The sequence below is a fragment of the Ranitomeya variabilis genome, chromosome 5 (genome assembly GCF_051348905.1).
Source record: "Ranitomeya variabilis isolate aRanVar5 chromosome 5, aRanVar5.hap1, whole genome shotgun sequence".
In the NCBI taxonomy this organism is placed as follows: domain Eukaryota; kingdom Metazoa; phylum Chordata; class Amphibia; order Anura; family Dendrobatidae; genus Ranitomeya; species Ranitomeya variabilis.
The window spans coordinates 667,198,448-667,217,409 of NC_135236.1; the positions used below are offsets into that span (position 1 = coordinate 667,198,448).

Genomic DNA, 18,962 nt, shown 5'->3' on the forward strand with positions numbered 1-18,962 from the left:
CATGACAGACAGAGGCCGCGACCAATGAATATCCGTGACAGAAAGAAAGACAGACAGAAAGATGGAAGTGACCCTTAGACAATTATATAGTAGATGACCGTTTGATTGGCACCCAGTGTCAATGAATATATGTGAAGAGATTGAAAAAATTTTAAGGCTCCCATACATATTAGATAAAAGTTGGACAAACTAGCCAATATTATCCTGAATGACCAGTATAGACTAATAGGTATAATTATCATTCACTAGATAATCATTTAAAAAATGGATGTTTAACCATCGAACCACATTTTCTAATGTGTATGGACTAGTGATGAGCGAATATACTCGTTACTCGAGATTTCTCGAGCATGCTCGAGTCTCCTCCGAGTATTTGTTAGTGCTCAGAGTTTTAGTTTTTCTTGCCGCAGCTGAATGATTTACATCTGGTAGCCAGCATAAGTACATGTGGGGGTTGCCTGGTTGCTAGGGAATCCCCACATGTACTTTAGCTGGCTAACAGATGTAAATTATTCAGCTGCGGCAAGAAAAACTAAAACTCCGAGCACTAAAAAATACTCGGAGGACCCCGAGCATGCTTGAGAAATCTCGAGTAACGAGTATATTCGCTCATCACTAGCATGGACCTAAAAGGATAATAATAGCAAAGACTCCATAAACTAAATACAATGCCAAGGGTGTTGAGGGGGTCTTCAAACAATCTAGAACATTACTCCTGGTCAAAGGACTTCACCTAAGTTGTACCTCGGCACTCTTGGACTCCTAAGCAAAATATGTAACAGCCCACACACTAAACACAACATTTATAATACTAGAGTTTTATTATGTGGCAGAGGGGCCATTGGGCTTTCTGGGGCCCATGTGTGACTGTGTCATGCCTCTTCATACCCTTCACGCCACTGGCCTCTACCGAAACACAATATACTCAAGTAGACACATGACAAAGTAGTAATTCTGAATTCTTTGTGCTAGGGTTGAGCAAAAAAATTTGCTGGACCCTGGTCCAATAGCCACATCAGTAGTCTGTGGTTGTTGGACCAGATTCCTGAAAACCTATTCCTACCTGATCAAATCCCTGTGCCTTTTTTGATTAGTAGGCCTAGTGCAGTGTCATGATTCTCCAAAATTATGTTGCACCAGGCTTACTATTCAGTAGGGGAATTAGACATTTCAGCAGGTAGGAGGAGATACGCAGGGTCGGGACCTGGTCCATGTACTACCAACATGGTCATTGGACCAGGGTCCTACAAATGCATTTGCTCAACTCTAGTTTGTGCACGTCAATTTGTCAATATAAGCAGTCATTAGGTTTTTAGAGAAAAAGATATAACTAAGCAGACAATTTGTAATAGCTTGACAAGAGAACATAATACTAGATTTTTATTGAATTAGTTTTTTTTCTTGATTTTAAGGGAAGATTCATGTTTTAATAAAAAAATGATTATACAGAATAAAATAATTAAGGTCAGTATCAGTTCAGTGAGTGTCCAGCATTCGGCATTTGAAGTTGCACAAACATTTTACAACTTTTGGCACTTTTAAGCAAGCTTTGCCAAAGTGGGAGAAATATGGGTGCGATGGAGAAAGGCTAAGCCTGACTGTCTAGTTAAGACATTGTTCTGCCTCTTTAATTACATCAATTTTGCCAGAAATGTGCTCCAGTCCCTGATTAGAATAACATTTTTGCCTGAGGCGCACGCCAGTTGTACGATGCGCCTAATTCATTAAGTGGAGTGCGCCTCTTAGTGAATTAGGCTCATCTCACTCTTTGGTCATGAACATTAGGACTGTCATTCACAATGCTGGTATTAATTGGGCCCTTTGTTTTACTTAGGCAGGGATCACACATACGCGAGATACGGCCGAGTCTCGCAGGTAAAAACCCAGCTCTGGCGCCGGCACTCTGGAGCGGAGCGTGCAGCTCCATGTATTGCTGTGCGGCTGCACGCTCCGCTCCGGAGTGCCGGCGCCAGAGCTGGGTTTACACCTGCAAGACTCGGCCGTATCTCGCGTATGTGTGATCCCGGCCTTATGCTTGACCTGTGCAAAACTAAGCAAAGCCTAAGAACATGACACGTTTGGGGCCTATAGGACTGGAGTTTGGGAAACACCGCTCAGACTACTGATTGACCAAATTACAATATCGAAAAATATGTTCTCTACACTGTGCTGGTGTCTGTAATTAGACATTTGTAAATTGTTTGTGTATCTGTCTACTTGTCTCCTTCTGACAACTGGAAGCCAAAAGAGAAGTGAAGAAGCCAGAAGAAGAGAATAATGGCGAGGTAATAAGTACTTATGTATTTCATTTTTATGCCCCACTAGCGCTTAACATACACTATGGAAAGCTCATGAGAAACTTGTTTTTACAAGAGATGGTTTTAGCTGCAGATTTTTAACCAGCTACCTACTTGAAGAAACCCAGATAATGGATCACCTACACATACTGCAGCATGAAGGGGCTCAGAGAAGGTGGCAGTGAAGGTGTGTAAGTGTCTGATGGGGTCACACAGCTCATAAAAGGACAACTGCCCGGCCTCATAATCCAGACTTATCCTGACTCTATCACTGGAGATATTGTCAGGTAACCGGACCTCCTTCCTGTCATATATCACTGAATACTGATTGTTACATCTCCTCAAACACCAGGACTTGTTATTATCACCAATGTATGATTCATCTCCCTTCCTTTCTATACTGGGATAACACATCCCCACCATCCACCTCCCCGATCGTTTGCTCTCAACATCCCAGTGATGTCGCCCTGAGGTAAATCCCCTCCTACTCATCACCTGATAATCCTGGAATCTCCCTTCTGTTTCTGGACGATTCTGCTTTTTTTCTGACCACATAGCAGTTTTCAGGTCTTCTGATATAAGGATATAATTAGCAGCTGTGTTTACATCCAGTAATATGTCTACAGGACCCTCCACATAGATCCCCCTCCTTATACCTGTTACTACGTCACATAATGTGTGTAATGTGTGTGAGATCACAGCCACATCCAGGTCATCTCCATCATGGGGCTGTTTATCATGTCCCCCTGTGTCCTCATCACCTCCCTCCTCCTCAGGATCACACAAGTCACCGATGTCTGGTTCCTGTAAGACAGTCAGTGGATCAGTCATGTTACACAGCTCCTCAATGTGTCTCATCTTGCTGGACAGCTCGTCCTTCTTTATTTCCAGATGATGGATCAGAGCAGACAGTGACAGTGACTCTTTCTTTTGCTGTCTGGAGATCTCACTCAGAAACCTCTTCTCTAGTTCATCCAGTCGTCTCCTGATGTCTGTACATAGGGCAGTGACTCTCTCGGCTTCTCCAGCTGCTTTTTCTTGAGCTTTTCTCCAGCGTTCCTCCAGACTCTGGACTCTTTCCTCAGTCTCTTCTCTCTTTGTGGTCAGTTTCTGCAGAAGATTTTTCAGTTTCTTCTTCTTCTTCTCTAAGGCTTCACCAAGTATCTCCACCTCGTGTCCCCGATGTTCTCCTGCCGAACAATACACACAGATACAAGTAGCATCCTCGAAACAGTAATATTCCAGCATCTTCTTATGGACAGAACATTTCCTTTTCTCCAGAGAAGTGCTGGGATCAGATAAGACGTGTTCTGGTGATTTACTGTGAGCTCTCAGATGTTTATTACACAGAGAAACTTCACAGTGTAGACAGGATTTAACAGCACGAACAGGAGAGTCGACACAGTGAGTGCAGAAAATCCTGTTTTTTATCTGTTTTGGGGGAGTAAACAGGAAATTCTCCATTATTTTACGCAGAGCTAAGTTCCTCATCAGTGCCGGCCGCTGATAAAAGATTTCTCTACATTCAGGACAGGAATAAACTCCAGACTTGTCCTGTGTATCCAGCGCCTGATCAATACAAACCCGGCAGAAATTGTGTCCACATCTCAGCATTACAGGATCTGTATAAGTGCTCAGACAGATGGAGCAGTCCAGCTCGTCTCTCAAATCAGCAGACGCCATGGTTGATCTACTGTAAAAAGAAAGAAATTAAACTGAATGTGCATGACATTGTATAAATAGTAAAGTTGTAGTTATATAAGGAACAAGCAGGCTAAGGGTGTTGAAAATGGACAATTAAAAAAATTAGACATTGTTTGTGTGAAATTTTAAGTGTATATTCCACCAGGTTTTTACTTCCACATATAAGAACAGCATAAAGTATAGATGAGAACCATGATTCCAATACTTACTGGGCTTTTTGCTGTAGTTTTGATAAAATTACTGTGTTATCTGCTGCAGCTTTGCTAGTCCTCTCACTGGTGACCTCTATGTATTTATCCCCACACACCACTAATTGGCAGATTTATACCTACACTGTGCATAGACAGAAAATTGCCATTCAGTGGTGGTAGGAGGGACATAGGTGGTGCTCCTTGAAAACTCCTGACTGTATAGTTATTAGTTAATGTGAACTGTTTTTTTGTGTTTTATCCTTATGTAGGCTGCAAGTTTCATGTGTGCAGGGGTGGATAGGGTTAACTGTATGGACAGCCCATAATTTGGGGAGGAGTAAGTGGGCACTTGGAGTTAGTTCCTGTTTTATAGCAGTTTAAGTTGGTCTACAGTGAAAAAAGGACACCCTCAGTCGGATCTAGCCATATTTGTGTATGCGAAGAGTAGACTTACATGGTAGTACGTTTCAGCATTCAAGTTACAATGGCAGCAGTCCTACATACTACAGACAAGTGGCACCTAATGCAAGAGAATTTTAAAGCAAGTTTTTAGTGTTTGTCAGATCTGGAGGTTTTAGTGAAGAAATATGGGATCAGCCAAGCTTGGGACATCCGTAAGGTTTGGCAGCTAGAAAATCTTGTTTACGTATTCCACAGAGTATACCCTAGGTGCACTGGTCACAGCAAAACACATCCACCTGTGTGGCCCTCTATTGGGAAGATGGAGGTCCTCAGCATAGTCTGGTGTTTGTTTGCAATGTTATACACAAGTAATGTGCCGCTGTCTGCAACCGCTAAATGTGTACCTCTGTCATGCAATACAGATGAAAACGTTAAGCAATATTCCTTCTATCTATTTTTATATGTTAAAGACCAAGTAAACAAGAGTTTATTTTCTTAACCATGCCCATTTTCTTCATCATGGAGTTAGGGTACCGTCTCACATTGGCACTTTGATCGCTACGACGGCACGATCCGTGACGTTCCAGCGATATCCATACGATATCGCTGTGTCTGACACGCAGCGGCGATCAGGGACCCCGCTGAGAATCGTACGTCGTAGCAGATTGTTTGAAACTTTATTTCGTCGCTGGATCTCCCGCTGTCATCGCTGGATCGGTGTGTGTGACACCGATCCAGCGATGCGTTCGCTTGTAACCAGGGTAAACATCGGGTTACTAAGCGCAGGGCCGCGCTTAGTAACCTGATGTTTACCCTGGTTACCATCGTAAATGTAAAAAAAAAAAAAAACAGTACATACTCACATTCCGGTGTCCGTCAGGTCCCTTGCCGTCTGCTTCCCGCACTGACTGACTGCCGGCCGTAAAGTGAAAGCAGAGCACAGCGGTGATGTCACCGCTGTGCTGTGCTTTCACTTTACGGCCGGCAGTCAGTCAGTGCGGGAAGCAGACGGCAAGGGACCTGACGGACACCGGAATGTGAGTATGTACTGTTTTTTTTTTTTTACATTTACGATGGTAACCAGGGTAAACATCGGGTTACTAAGTGCGGCCCTGCGCTTAGTAACCCGATGTTTACCCTGGTTACCCGGGGACCTCAGCATCGTTGGTCGCTGGAGAGCTGTCTGTGTGACAGCTCCCCAGCGACCACACAACGACTTACGAACGATCACGGCCAGGTCGTATCGCTGGTCGTGATCGTTGGTAAGTCGTATAGTGTAACGGTACCCTTAGTCTTAGTATTTTACAAAATGTGGCAGAACATAATCCGAAGGTGTTATCAGATGTATCAATATGTGTACACATCCAGGGACCCCAGATAAGGTGCTTTGGCGTGCAAAACTAAATATCAGCCAGTCTCGTCCATTGCACCTCAATTAATGTCGTCGGCAGGATGTGGTTTCTCTGCAGGAACATTTTTTGGGGAGAAGACATGTGGTGCAAGCAAGCTATGTGTCCTAAGATGGCGCTTGGAGACTTGTGTTTTAAGATGGTAAATGATGGCCTAAGAAAAGAGAAAACAGCTTATTGTAGGAGTGGAAGACACCAAAGAGCACAAAAGAATGCCCAGTCCATTGGAAAACCAGCCCTGATGAGGAATTGCCCTGAATTGACACGACGGCCAGAGATGGAAGGAGCGTACCAGAAGAGGGTGTGATGGAACAGAATAAAGCTGCGCCATTGTACTACTGCGTGAGAAGGGAAAAGCATGTACGTTCTAGCACAGAGATGGCATCTGATGCATTAAGCAGCAACAACGAGGAACTGCAGTAATCCACCTAGTGCAGATGAGGTGGAAGAGCTCCGACACATAATGACTCCTGGAGCTGTGGCGGGAATGAAGTCCGAAGAGAAAGATTACAAGAAGTGCGCAACACACAATCAACTTCTGCTGCAGTGGTCGACCATTTCCCATCCAGAGGTAGGCCTACTGCTGCATGAGGTTCGGGTGTGATGCTCGAGCTAGATGACGGAGGGCAGAGGAGAACCGAAGACCATCACTGCTACACTGCTGCCACTCCAGCTACCACCGCTCTAGCTGCCACCACAGTCCCACAACCCTCTGAAGCCCATGACCTAGAACCACATGGGAAACAGAACATAAGAAAAAGGGGATAGTGAAGTGATAAGGAAGATGAACTCTCCAAAGCAGCATCCATTTGAGGAAGACATATATCTGTACAAAAGTCTCGGCTCCTGCTACTGCCTGGGAAAGACACGCACATCTTTGAAGTTAGAGTGTTGGAAGCAGAATGTGGTGAAAGACCAAAAGAGGGGCTAAATTCTGGGTTGGGGTAGGTGTCGGGGCAACAAAATTTTGAGATTGAGGAACAGTGTTCTATGGGCCGCATAACACGGTTTGATGTGGCCCATGGGTTCAGCATCCTCTAGGAGTTTGGGACCGGAGACGAGGTATATATCAGCTGAAGTGTAGTGAAGTAGCGAAGAAGTATCTACCTCCCCATCTCCATAACCTGTATGTGGGAGAAGTGGTATCCTTCCTGAAGATGTGGTGCTGGAAGAGTAGTATGCAGCCAAAAGTGACCAGACCAGTTACAATAGCCGATGACGAGGAATGTGCAAATGAAACTGCGAGGGCCAAGGAACAACATGAGAGGTATCAAGGCAAGCAGTCAGTGTTCCCCATCAGGGTCAAAGTAGCACCGATTCACCACGGATGTGGGAAGCACCCCATCTGGATGCTTAAAGGGGTTACAGTAGTTATACCAGCTCATATGCATCTGTATCTTAATACAGTGAAGGGATTGACAGAAAGGAGAGGCTGGGGAATAGCTGGGGGATAGGTGGACTAGTTGGGCAGCAGAGTTTAAGATAGATTGGAGGGGCGCAAGAGTGTTAGAGGGGAGGCCACAGAGCAGGAGGTTGCAATAGTCAAGACGGGAGATGATGAGGACATGCAATAGATTTTGCAGATTCTAGGTTGAGGAATGTACGGATCCGGGAGATGTTTTTGAGTTGAAGTCGGCAGGAGGTGGAAAAGGCTTGGATATATGGTTTGAAGGAGAGATCAGAGTCAAGGATTACACCGAGGCAGCGAGCTTGTGGTACTGGAGAGACTGGAGAGAGTGAGCAGCCATTTACTTTAATGGATTGGCTTGTTGGGAGAGTCAAATGACATGGGGGAAAGATAATGAATTCTGTTTTGTCCATGTTAAGTTTTAGAAATCTAGCGGAGAAGAAGGATGAAATAGCGGACAGACATTGTGGAATTCTGGTTAGTAGGGACATGATATCTGGTCCAGAGATGTAGATCTGTGTGTCTTCAGCATAGTGGTGATACTGCAAGCCATGAGATTCTATGAGCTGTCCCAGTCCGAAGGTGTAAATGGAGAAGAGCAGGGGCCCTAGGACTGAACGTTGCGGGACTCCGACAAATAGGGGGCAATGTGAGGAAGTGGTGTGTGAATGAGAGACACTGAATGTCCAGTCTTTTAGGTATGATGCGATCCAAGATAGGGCCAAGTCTGTGATGCCAAGAGATGAAAGGGTCTGTAGTAATAGGGAGTGGTCCACTGTGTCAAAGGTAGAGGCAGAGGACAGGTCCAGGAGAAGGAGGACAGAGTAGTGTCACTTGGCATTGGCAGTCAGCAGGTCATTGGTGACTTTAGTTAGGGCAGTTTCAGTAGAGTGATACGGCCGGGAAGCCAGATTATAAGCGGTCGAAGAGGGAGCAGGAAGAGAGGTGGGAGGACAGTTCAAGATGGATGTGTTCCAGTAGTTTTGAGGCATAGGGGAGAAGTGATATTGGGTGATAGCTAGATACAGAGAATGGGTCAAGAGAGGACTTTGAGGATAGGTGTGATTGAGGCATGTTTGTGCAGCGCCCCAGAGCCCTGGTCGTTACAGTAATGTCGTTCTCCCACCAGGGGGAGTGATGTTACGTCTGATGGTGCTAAAGGAGTTCACCCTGCCAGGTATCACAGTCACACACTACACTTCACACTCTACACTTCACACTCCAGTCCACCAGGGGGAGCAAAGGTTCTATGTACTAGGTCACTCCTCACACACGGGTAAAACTGGTGGATTGATAGGAAGTCAGTCAGAAAGCTACCTGGGTTCGACCCAGAGAAGACCTGTCAGGCAGACAGGGGGAGAAGGAGGAACATCTGAGCTGCAGACAGAGGTCCCTGTCAGGGGTGGGATCCTGACAGAGACAGAGTACGAGATAGAACGTTACGGAGCCACGCCTGCACCTCATTGCGGCAGCATCTTAAGAAAGGACACAAAGCGAAGTATATTGTGGAGTGTGAGAAATGAGATCACAGCACAAGGAGATAACACCGGGAGGAGTTCTGCCTTAAGATCGGCAACATCCTTCTGAGGCGCGTAGCCGGTGGCCGGAACTCCGAGGGAGTAATAAGCTCTACGCATTACTTTGAAACATGGCAGGACACTTAATTCCAAGTTGGCTGCCCAACCTTTACACCTTTGAAGACAACGGAGGCAAATTGTGGGAGAGGGGCGTCATTAGGGTCCCTATAAAATAGCTCCAGGCCTACCCCGTCATACGGGTCGTCCTAGCCATACCATCTGGGGGACAGAGAGAACATCAGAAACATCTACGAAAGTTGTGAGGACTATCCCGTGGTGCTCAGCAGGGAAGTACTACAACACACAGGCGCTAGTAGGAAGGCTACTGATTTCCACCTGCACAGGGGAGCTCTGGATGTGCCTTCGGACCGGCCGGACTCAGCCTGCCCTGTGAACGGTACTCTGGACTGTGGACGCTGAAGTCTTCAGTAAAAGGTAAAGAGACTGCAACCTTGTGTCCTCGTTATTACCGCGCCTTCACCATCACCATCTACACATTTGGGAAGCCCTGGGGACATACTTCACCTGTGGGAAGGTATACTATCTAGCTGCCATAACATCACCCCAGTGGACCCCTCAGCAGCGTCAGTCACCCTGACCGGATACCACAGGTGGCGTCACGAACACCGTACAAACTAGTACAAACTACACCTTTAATTGGACGCCCCTCAGAAGGGCCACGGACCGGGTCGGGCCACCGTGACATTCCCCGAGCAGAGAAGGACCCGGTACCGAGTACCCCATTGCCCTACACGTGGGGGCGCTCCATTTGAAGCATGAGGGGAAAACACCAGTTGTTATTGATAGGTTGAAGAGATGGGTTAGAGTTGGGATGAAGACTGTGGTGAGGTTTGGGATGAAGTGGAATGGGATCGGTCAAGTGCACAGGTAGTGAGATGTGATCTTGAGAGTAGGGCGGAAAGTTAGTTAATCAGAATATATGAGTGTTCCATGGTGAACCTCGTTGGTCCAACTAAGGCCACAGAAGACTCTGTGCAGATGAGGTACCCAGACCTGCCCTGAAAGTGGAAAAGATCACTTTCCCCTACCGGATGGAAGAGTTTTTATGGGAATGATAAGAAACTCTCTGGAAAACTGTAAGCAGTGAAAGTGCTTTGACAGAACTGCACCTCGACACATCTAACTCCCGTTGTAGGCCGATAGGCCATATTGAATAAAAGGAGGGGGTCAAGTTCCGGAGTACTCCTTACTAAAAGGCTGACGACGAGTCCTGATTTCATAAAAGGAGATGGAGTATACGACTAGACGTATCTCTGACTCGGAGATAGTTGTTGGGAACAATGTTATCAGAGTATTACTCCACTTTTACAGACTGACAATAGAATATACAAAACGGAAGATAGAATTGATTTTACAGGAAAAACTCATAGGAAACATTCTATCCTGTATAATGACTTGTATATAAGGCAAAATTAAAAAGAGAAAAAAAGCCTCTTCCACCCCTTAATTGCTAGGCCATCTCTCACCGTATTTCTCCTTGCCTATGACTATAGTAGATGACATAGTAAAGGGGGAAATAAAGCTACACCCAACGGTAGTCACCGGTAAATATAAATTTAACATTTTGCTACCTTATCTGAGCATGGTGTGTGTGACATGGTCTGACAAATCATGTTTAAAGGGACTCTGTCGCCTGAATTTGGCTTTGCCCAACTGCGGGCAAAGCCGAAAAGCATTAGTGCGCATGCGCCGCCGCACTATGTCCCGGAACACAGCAAAATACTTCCGGGACATAGTGCGCCGGCGCATGCGCACTAATTCTTTTCGGCTTTGCCCGCAGTTGGGCAAAGCATACTGCGCGTGTTCAAGGCAAGATTGCATTGCGCACGCGTGAACTACGGAGGAAACCTACTGAAATTCAAGAAAATATTGCGGCCAGCCGGAAAGGAAGGGGTGAATGAAAGAAGAGGAAACACCGCCCATCGGACCGGACACAGGGCATTTACATAGCCCGTCAAATTCAAGTGACAGAGTCCCTTTAATTTATGAAGGAGGGACTCACAGCCTATGCGGACAATGCAAGAAGTGCAAAAAATTAGGAGGAAGAGAGACTCTGATACACCCTGTATTAGACATAAAGAAGGGCCTCATACACATTCTGTTAGAATTGTTAGGTAGAGGGACCACTAAGCTCATAAAGCCTATGTACTAAGTGCAAGGGCTGACAAAAATTAGAAGGAAGGACTGCAATACGCCCTAGAAGACACATAGTGGAGGGCCTCAGAAAACATTTTATTACCCATTTTTAAGGAGTGGGACTCCGAGACTGGTAAAGCCTATGCACTAAGTACCCCTGGGGAGTACATATATACAGTATATATATATATATATATGTATATATATATATATATATATATATATATATATATATATATATATACACTCACCGGCCACTTTATTAGGTACACCATGCTAGTAACGGGTTGGACCCCCTTTTGCCTTCAGAACTGCCTCAATTCTTCATGGCATATATTCAACAAGGTGCTGGAAGCATTCCTCAGAGATTTTGGTCCATATTGACATGATGGCATCACACAGTTGCCGCAGATTTGTCGGCTGCACATCCCAAAGATGCTCCATACAAGGCAGGATAGATCCATGCTTTCATGTTGTTTACGCCAAATTCTGACCCTACCATCCGAATATCGCAGCAGAAATCGAGACTCATCAGACCAAGCAACGTTTTTCCAATCTTCTACTGTCCAATTTCGATGAGCTTGTACAAATTGTAGCCTCAGTTTCCTGTTCTTAGCTGAAAGGAGTGGTACCCGGTGTGGTCTTCTGCTGCTGTAGCCCATCTGCCTCAAAGTTCGACGCACTGTGCGTTCAGAGATGCTCTTAGGCCTACCTTGGTTGTAACGGGTGGCGATTTGAGTCACTGTTGCCTTTCTATCAGCTCGAACCAGTCTGCCCATTCTCCTCTGACCTCTGGCATCAACAAGGCATTTCCGCCCACAGAACTGCCGCTCACTGGATTTTTTTTCTTTTTCGGACCATTCTCTGTAAACCCTAGAGATGGTTGTGCGTGAAAATCCCAGTAGATCAGCAGTTTCTGAAATACTCAGACCAGCCCTTCTGGCACCAACAACCATGCCACGTTCAAAGGCACTCAAATCACCTTTCTTCCCCATACTGATGCTCGGTTTGAACTGCAGGAGATTGTCTTGACCATGTCTACATGCCTAAATGCACTGAGTTGCCGCCATGTGATTGGCTGATTAGAAATTAAGTGTTAACAAGAAGTTGGACAGGTGTACCTAATAAAGTGGCCAGTGAGTGTATATACGGTATATATATTTAAGAAAAAATTGGAACAGCATCCAGCGTTACCTCAAATGACATGCAAAGCTTTCCTAACCACCAATCCAGTGACCTCCAAACATAGAATCAAAAAAAGGAAAACAGCACAAAAAAAACTAAAGAAAAAGTGGACTTTAATGCGTGAACGGCGTGGCGACGTTTCGGATGTAGTATCCTTTCTCAGGCATTAAAGTCCACTTTTTCTTTAGTTTTTTTGTGCTGTTTTCCTTTTTTGATTCTATATATATATATATATATATATATATATATATATATATATATATATATACACTGCTCAAAAGAATAGAGGGAACACTTAAACGACAGAATATAACCCCAAGTAAATTAAACTTCTGTGAAATCAAATTGTCCACTTTGGAAGCAACATTGTTTGACAATCGATTTCACATGCTGTTGTGCAAATGGAATAGACAACAGATAGAAATTGTTGGCAATTATCAAGACACAATAAAGGAGTGGTTCTGCAGGTGGGGACCACAGACCACATCTCAGTACCAATGCTTTCTGGCTGATGTTTTGGTCTCTTATGAATGTTGGATGCGCTTTCACACTCGTGGTAGCATGAGCCGAACTCTATAACCCACACAAGTGGCTCAGGTAGTGCAGCTCATCTAGGATGGCACATCAATGCGAGCTGTGGCAAGAAGGTTTGCTGTATCTGTTAGCGTAGTGCCCAGAGGCTTTTGTGCGCTACCAGGAGACAGGCCAGTACACCAGGAGACATGGAGGGGGCCGTAGGAGGGCAACAACCCAGCAGCAGGACCGCTACCTCAGCCTTTGTGCAAGGAGGAACAGGAGGAGCACTGCCAGAGCCCTGCAAAATGACTTCCAACAGGCCGCAAATGTGCATGTGTCTCAACAAACGGTTAGAAACCGACTCCATGAGGATGGTCTGAGTGCCTGACGTCCACAGATGGGGGTTGTGCTCACAGCCCAACACTGTGCAGGACGCTTGGCATTTGCCACAGAACACCAGGATTGGCAAATTCGCCACTGGCGCCCTGTGCTCTTCACAGATGAAAGCAGGTTCACACTGAGCACATGTGACAGACGTGACAGAGTCTAGAGACGCCATGGAGAGCGATCTGCTGCCTGCAACATCCTTCAGCATGACCGGTTTGGCAGTGGGTCAGTAATGGTGTGGGGTGGCATTTCTTTGGAGGGCCGCACAGCCCTCCATGTGATCACCAGAGGTAGCCTGACTGCCATTAAGTACCGAGATGAGATCCTCAGACCCTTGTGAAACCATATGCTGGTTCAGTTGGCCCTGGGTTCCTCCTAATGCAGGGAAATGCCAGACCTCATGTGGCTGGAGTGTGTCAGCAGTTCCTGCAAGATGAAGGCATTGAAGCTATGGACTGGCCCGCCCGTTTCCTAGACATGAATCCGATTGAACACATCTGGGACATCATGTCTCGCACCATCTACCAACGTCACATTGCACCACTGACTGTCCAGGAGTTGGCGGATGCTTTAATCCAGGTCTGGGAGGAGATCCCTCAGGAGACCATCCGCCACCTCATTAGGAGCAAGCCCAGGCATTGTAGGGAAGTCATACAGGCACGTGGAGGCCACACACACTACTGAGCATCATTTCCTTGTCTTGAGGCATTTCCACTGAAGTTGGATCAGCCCGTAACTTCATTTTACACTTTGATTTTGAGCATCATTCCAACTCCAGACCTCCGTGGGATATTAGTTGTGATTTACGTTGATCATTTGTAGGTATTATTTTTCTCAAACATTCCACTATGTAATGAATAAAGGTTTACAACTGGAATATTTCATTCAGTGATATCTAGGATGCAAAATTTTAGTGTTCCCTTTATTTTTTTGAGCAGTGTATATATATGTAGCAGAATTGTAGAGGTAGGCCTTATACAAATCCTGTAAAATTATGAAGGAGGGCATCATACACACACTGGAAAAATTAACAGCAAGGGTCACATGTACAGTATGTAAAGTTGTGAAAGGGGATCTCATATGCCTCTTCCTCTCTAAATAAATAGTGTTTGTACCAAGTATATGGTTTTATTGTATTTTTGTGACCGTAGTAATATCTGAATCTGCATAGAGTTTCATAGTCACTAATGTACTCAATGTCATGACAAGATAGTGCTGGGAAACATACTGGGAGCATTATCTGTCACCCAACCGACCACCTGTTCCACTGTTCTGGCTTCAAGAGAATTTACCCTCACAGTATCTCTCTCCAAATCATGCTTCATAAGAGAACATGATTTTTCTCTATATCCTGCGTTCTTTTAGGATTACACTATATAGAACAGGCGATGTTAAGGGATCATATCGTACTATGGGTAAGAACATGACCGTTCGAAACACGTAAGGTTAGGTATATTTTTGGGAATAGTTTTTATTGTTCAGTTTTTGAATTTTAAATGTATTGAATAAATCTTTGTTTTAACTATTAATACCCTTGGATTTGCTGCTGGATAACCCAAACCAGTTTGCCTCTACCTGCTGCCGACACAGTAATCTCTGTCCGTGCACTGCCCGGGGGGATATATTTATTCTACAAAGTGGTCAACTGGATAACTTTGTCTGGACCGCAATGCACGGACTAGTCACGGGTCTCCTGACTCCAACTTGATAGCCTCATAGATATATATGAGAGTATTAATTTCAGGCCGGGAGACATGCAGCTAGTCTGTGCATCCACGGTCCATACTCAAAACTGTTTTTTGATGTCTGAGTGTGACTTAGAGCTATGTTCACATGAAATTTTTTTGAGGAATTATTTTTGGGGAAATCCTCTCCAAAATCTTCAAAACCCATTGAAAAATCACTTGAAAAGCTCTACCTATTGGCTTCAATAGAAAACCACATTACTGTTCATAGAAGGAGAATTTTTTTTTAGCTTATTTCCTGAAAAAACTACCTGATGGAAGAAAAAGAACATGTGAAGCAGTTGAAGAGTATTTGAAGCAGTTCCTGAAAAAAAACTCTCCACGCACAGCATGATAAGTAAAAAATTGAATTCTTACCCACAATTTACCCTCACAGTATCCCTTGCCCCATAGTGTCCCGACAGTGCCCCCAACACAGTATGTCCCTACAGCAGACCTGGGCAAAGTACCTGGCTCTCTGGCTTTTCCAGTCTGGCCAGGATCGAGAAGACAGCCGAGGGGCTAAAATAAGTGGCCCATCCGCACCCTGTCTCTGCTGTCTCATCCACACTGACTGTATTGGTGGAGGAGGGTTCTCATGCTGGACATGCGGAGGCTATGGGGCTCTCATGCTGGACATGGGGAGGTTATGGGGTCTCTTGCTGAAAATGGGGAGGCTATGGGGGTCTCTTGCTAGACATGGGAATACTATGGGAGTCTCTTGCTGGACATGGGGAGGTTATGGGGGTCTCTTGCTGGACATGGAAAAGCTATGGGGCTCTCATGCAGGACATGGGGAAGCTATGGTGCTTTCATGCTTGACATGGGGAGGCTATGGGGCTCTCATGCTGGATATGGGGAAGCTATGGGGCTTTCATGCTGGACATGGGGAGGCTATGGGGCTCTCATGCTGGATATGGGGAGGTTGTGGGGCTATCATGCTGGACATGGGTAGACTGCGTGGATCTCATGCTGGATATGGGGAGGCTGTTAGGGGCTTTTGCTGTATATGGAGAAGTTGTGTGGGGCTCATCCTGTAGATAGGAGGCTGTATGGGCCTCATGCTGTAGATAGGAGGCTGTGTGGTGCTCATGCTGTATATGGGGAGGCTGTGTGGGGCTCATGCTCCAGATAGGAGACTGTGGGCTGTGTGGGGCCCATGCTGTACATGGGAAGGCTGTGTGGGGCTCATGCTGTAGATAGGAGGCTATGTGGGGCTCATGCTGTATATGGGGAGGCTGTGTGGGACTCATCCTGAGATAGGAGGCTGTGTGGGGCTCATGCTGTATATGGGGAGGCTGTGTGGGGCTAATGCTGTAGATAGGAGGCTGTGTGGGGCTCATGCTATATATGAGGAGGCTGTGTGAGGCTCATGCTGTATATAGGGAGGCTGTCTGGGGCTCATGCTGTAGATAGGAAGCTATGTGGGGCTCATGCTGTATATGGGGAGGCTGTGTGGGACTCATCCTGAGATAGGAGGCTGTGTGGGGCTAATGCTGTATATGGGGAGGCTGTGTGGGGCTCATGCTGTATATGGGGAGGCTGTGTGGGGCTCATGCTGTAGATAGGAGATGAGCGCAAGCAGGAGACAATGATGGGAGTTGTATTTAGCACCCGATGTGTACATCCTGTGTAAAATGAAGAATTACATTTAAAAAATGCAGCGGACTCCCACCTACAATTCATAACCAGCAGAGGGAAAGCAATGATGAGAGCTGCATTCAGCACCCGGCGCCTGGGATCAGCGTGAACTGTACTGCTTTTCCTAGGCACCGGTACGAGTCTCACGGACACACGTATGGCACATGGACACACGGATTTCACACGGATGTCACATATGTACATACAGATGACACACGGACACCAGTACTGTTTTTTCGTGTACAGGAAGCACCAGTACTGTGAAGGAGGCCTTACACAGTATGATGACCCCATACATGGTATGATATCACCCATATTCCCCACAGACAGTATCATGGCACCCAAAACTTCCAACATAGTTTCATGGTCCCTACAATCCCCCCCACTCAGTATCATGGTTTCTATCCACAGTGTGGTACACCCACAAGTCCTCAACAAGTACTGACCACAAGTCCGGTACCTTCTTCTATGATGGACACCAAGTTTTCTTTCCTTAGCTGTCTGCAAGCTACTTCCTCCTTGGCCTCACGCCAACTTCTCAGAAAGATGGATTCTCCAACACGCAGTAAATGCTTCCTCCACATAAGCCTCTTTCTGCAAGATGTTGCCCAGATATTTAGTAGTCACCTGGGGAGACGTGGTTTACACCACCACTCTTTCTGTTAAATCTCTCCCTGATCTCTCCACAGTTTCTTCCTGCAGACTCGCCCTCTCTGCTTTCCACACTCCTATCTCCATCTGGGACTCATGCCAGGGCCCATCCTATCTCGCTATGTACCATGCGCACAGCAGTCTGATCATTAAACCTTCAACCTTCACCTATTTACATAAGCCCTTAAAGTCATAACTGATTTAGTTTTAATCCATGGTGCAGCCGTAGGAGACCACTTTTTAGGAAGACTTTTATTTGTTACTAGATGGTGGCCCGATTCTAACGTATCGGGTATTCTAGAATATGCATGTCCACGTAGTATATTGCACAGCCCACGTAGTATATCGCACAGCCCACGTAGTATATTGCCCAGCCACGTAGTATATTGCCCAGCCACGTAGTATATTGCCCAGCCACGTAGTATATTGCCCAGTTACGTAGTATATTGCCCAGTGACATAGTATATTGCCCAGCCACGTAGTATATTGCCCAGCCACGTAGTATATTGCCCAGCCACGTAGTATATTGCCCAGCTACGTAGTATATTGCCCAGTCACGTAGTATATTGCCCAGCCATGTAGTATATTGTCCAGTGACATAGTATATTGCCCAATGATGTAGTATATTGCCCAGTCACGTAGTATATTGCCCAGCCACGTAGTATATTGTCCAGTGACATAGTATATTGCCCAATGATGTAGTATATTGACCAGCCACGTAGTATATTGCCCTGTTACGTAGTATACAGCACAGAGCCACGTAGTATATTGCACAGCGACATAGTATACAGCACAGAGCCACGTAGTATATTGCCCAGTGACGTAGTATATTGCCCAGCTACGTAGTATATTGCCCAGTGACGTAGTATATTGCCCAGCCACGTAGTATATTGACCAGCCACGTAGTATATTGCCCTGTTACGTAGTATACAGCACAGAGCCACGTAGTATATTGCACAGCGACATAGTATACAGCACAGAGCCACATAGTATATTGCCCAATGATGTAGTATATTGCCCAGTCACGTAGTATATTGCCCAGCTATGTAGTATATTGCCCAGTGACATAGTATATTGCCCAATGATGTAGTATATTGACCAGCCACGTAGTATATTGCCCTGTTACGTAGTATACAGCACAGAGCCACGTAGTATATTGCCCAGTTACGTAGTATATTGCCCAGTGACGTAGTATACAGCACAGAGCCACGTAGTATATTGCCCAGTTACGTAGTATATTGCCCAGTTATGTACTATATTGCCCAGTGACGTAGTATATTGCCCAGCCACGTAGTATATTGCCCAGTTACATAGTATATTGCCCAGTTACGTAGTATATTGCCCAGTTATGTAGTATATTGCCCAGTGACGTAGTATATTTCCCAGCCACATAGTATATTGCCCAGTTACGTAGTATACAGCAAAGAGCCACGTAATATATTGCCCAGCCACGTAGTATACAGCACAGAGCCACATAGTATATTGCCCAGTTACGTAGTATATTGCCCAGTTATGTACTATATTGCCCAGTGACGTAGTATATAGCCCAGCCACGTAGTATATTGCCCAGTTATGTAGTATATTGCCCAGCCACATAGTATATTGCCCAGTTACGTAGTATACTTCACAGAGCCACGTAGTATATTGCACAGCGACATAGTATACAGCACAGAGCCATGTAGTATATTGCCCAGCCACGTAGTATATTGGCCA

General features: G+C 45.6%; 1 protein-coding gene across 3 annotated transcripts; it reads right to left on the reverse strand.

Annotated features, from left to right (window-relative positions):
• Positions 1-1,365: 1,365 nt before the first annotated feature.
• On the reverse strand, positions 1,366-17,345 carry LOC143776869 (E3 ubiquitin/ISG15 ligase TRIM25-like). Of its 3 annotated transcripts, none has more exons than XM_077266679.1 (2): positions 17,045-17,345; positions 1,366-3,990 (listed from the first exon to the last, which is right to left on the reverse strand). In XM_077266679.1, the coding sequence occupies exon 2, from the start codon at positions 3,978-3,980 to the stop codon at positions 2,382-2,384; it is 1,599 nt and encodes a 532-aa protein (XP_077122794.1). In that variant the 5' UTR covers positions 3,981-3,990; positions 17,045-17,345; the 3' UTR covers positions 1,366-2,381. The 3 variants fall into 3 exon arrangements, with proteins under 3 accessions (XP_077122794.1, XP_077122795.1, XP_077122796.1); XM_077266680.1 differs by having other exon boundaries at positions 2,232-3,990; positions 17,059-17,178; XM_077266681.1 differs by having other exon boundaries at positions 2,232-3,987; positions 17,045-17,107.
• Positions 17,346-18,962: the final 1,617 nt, after the last annotated feature.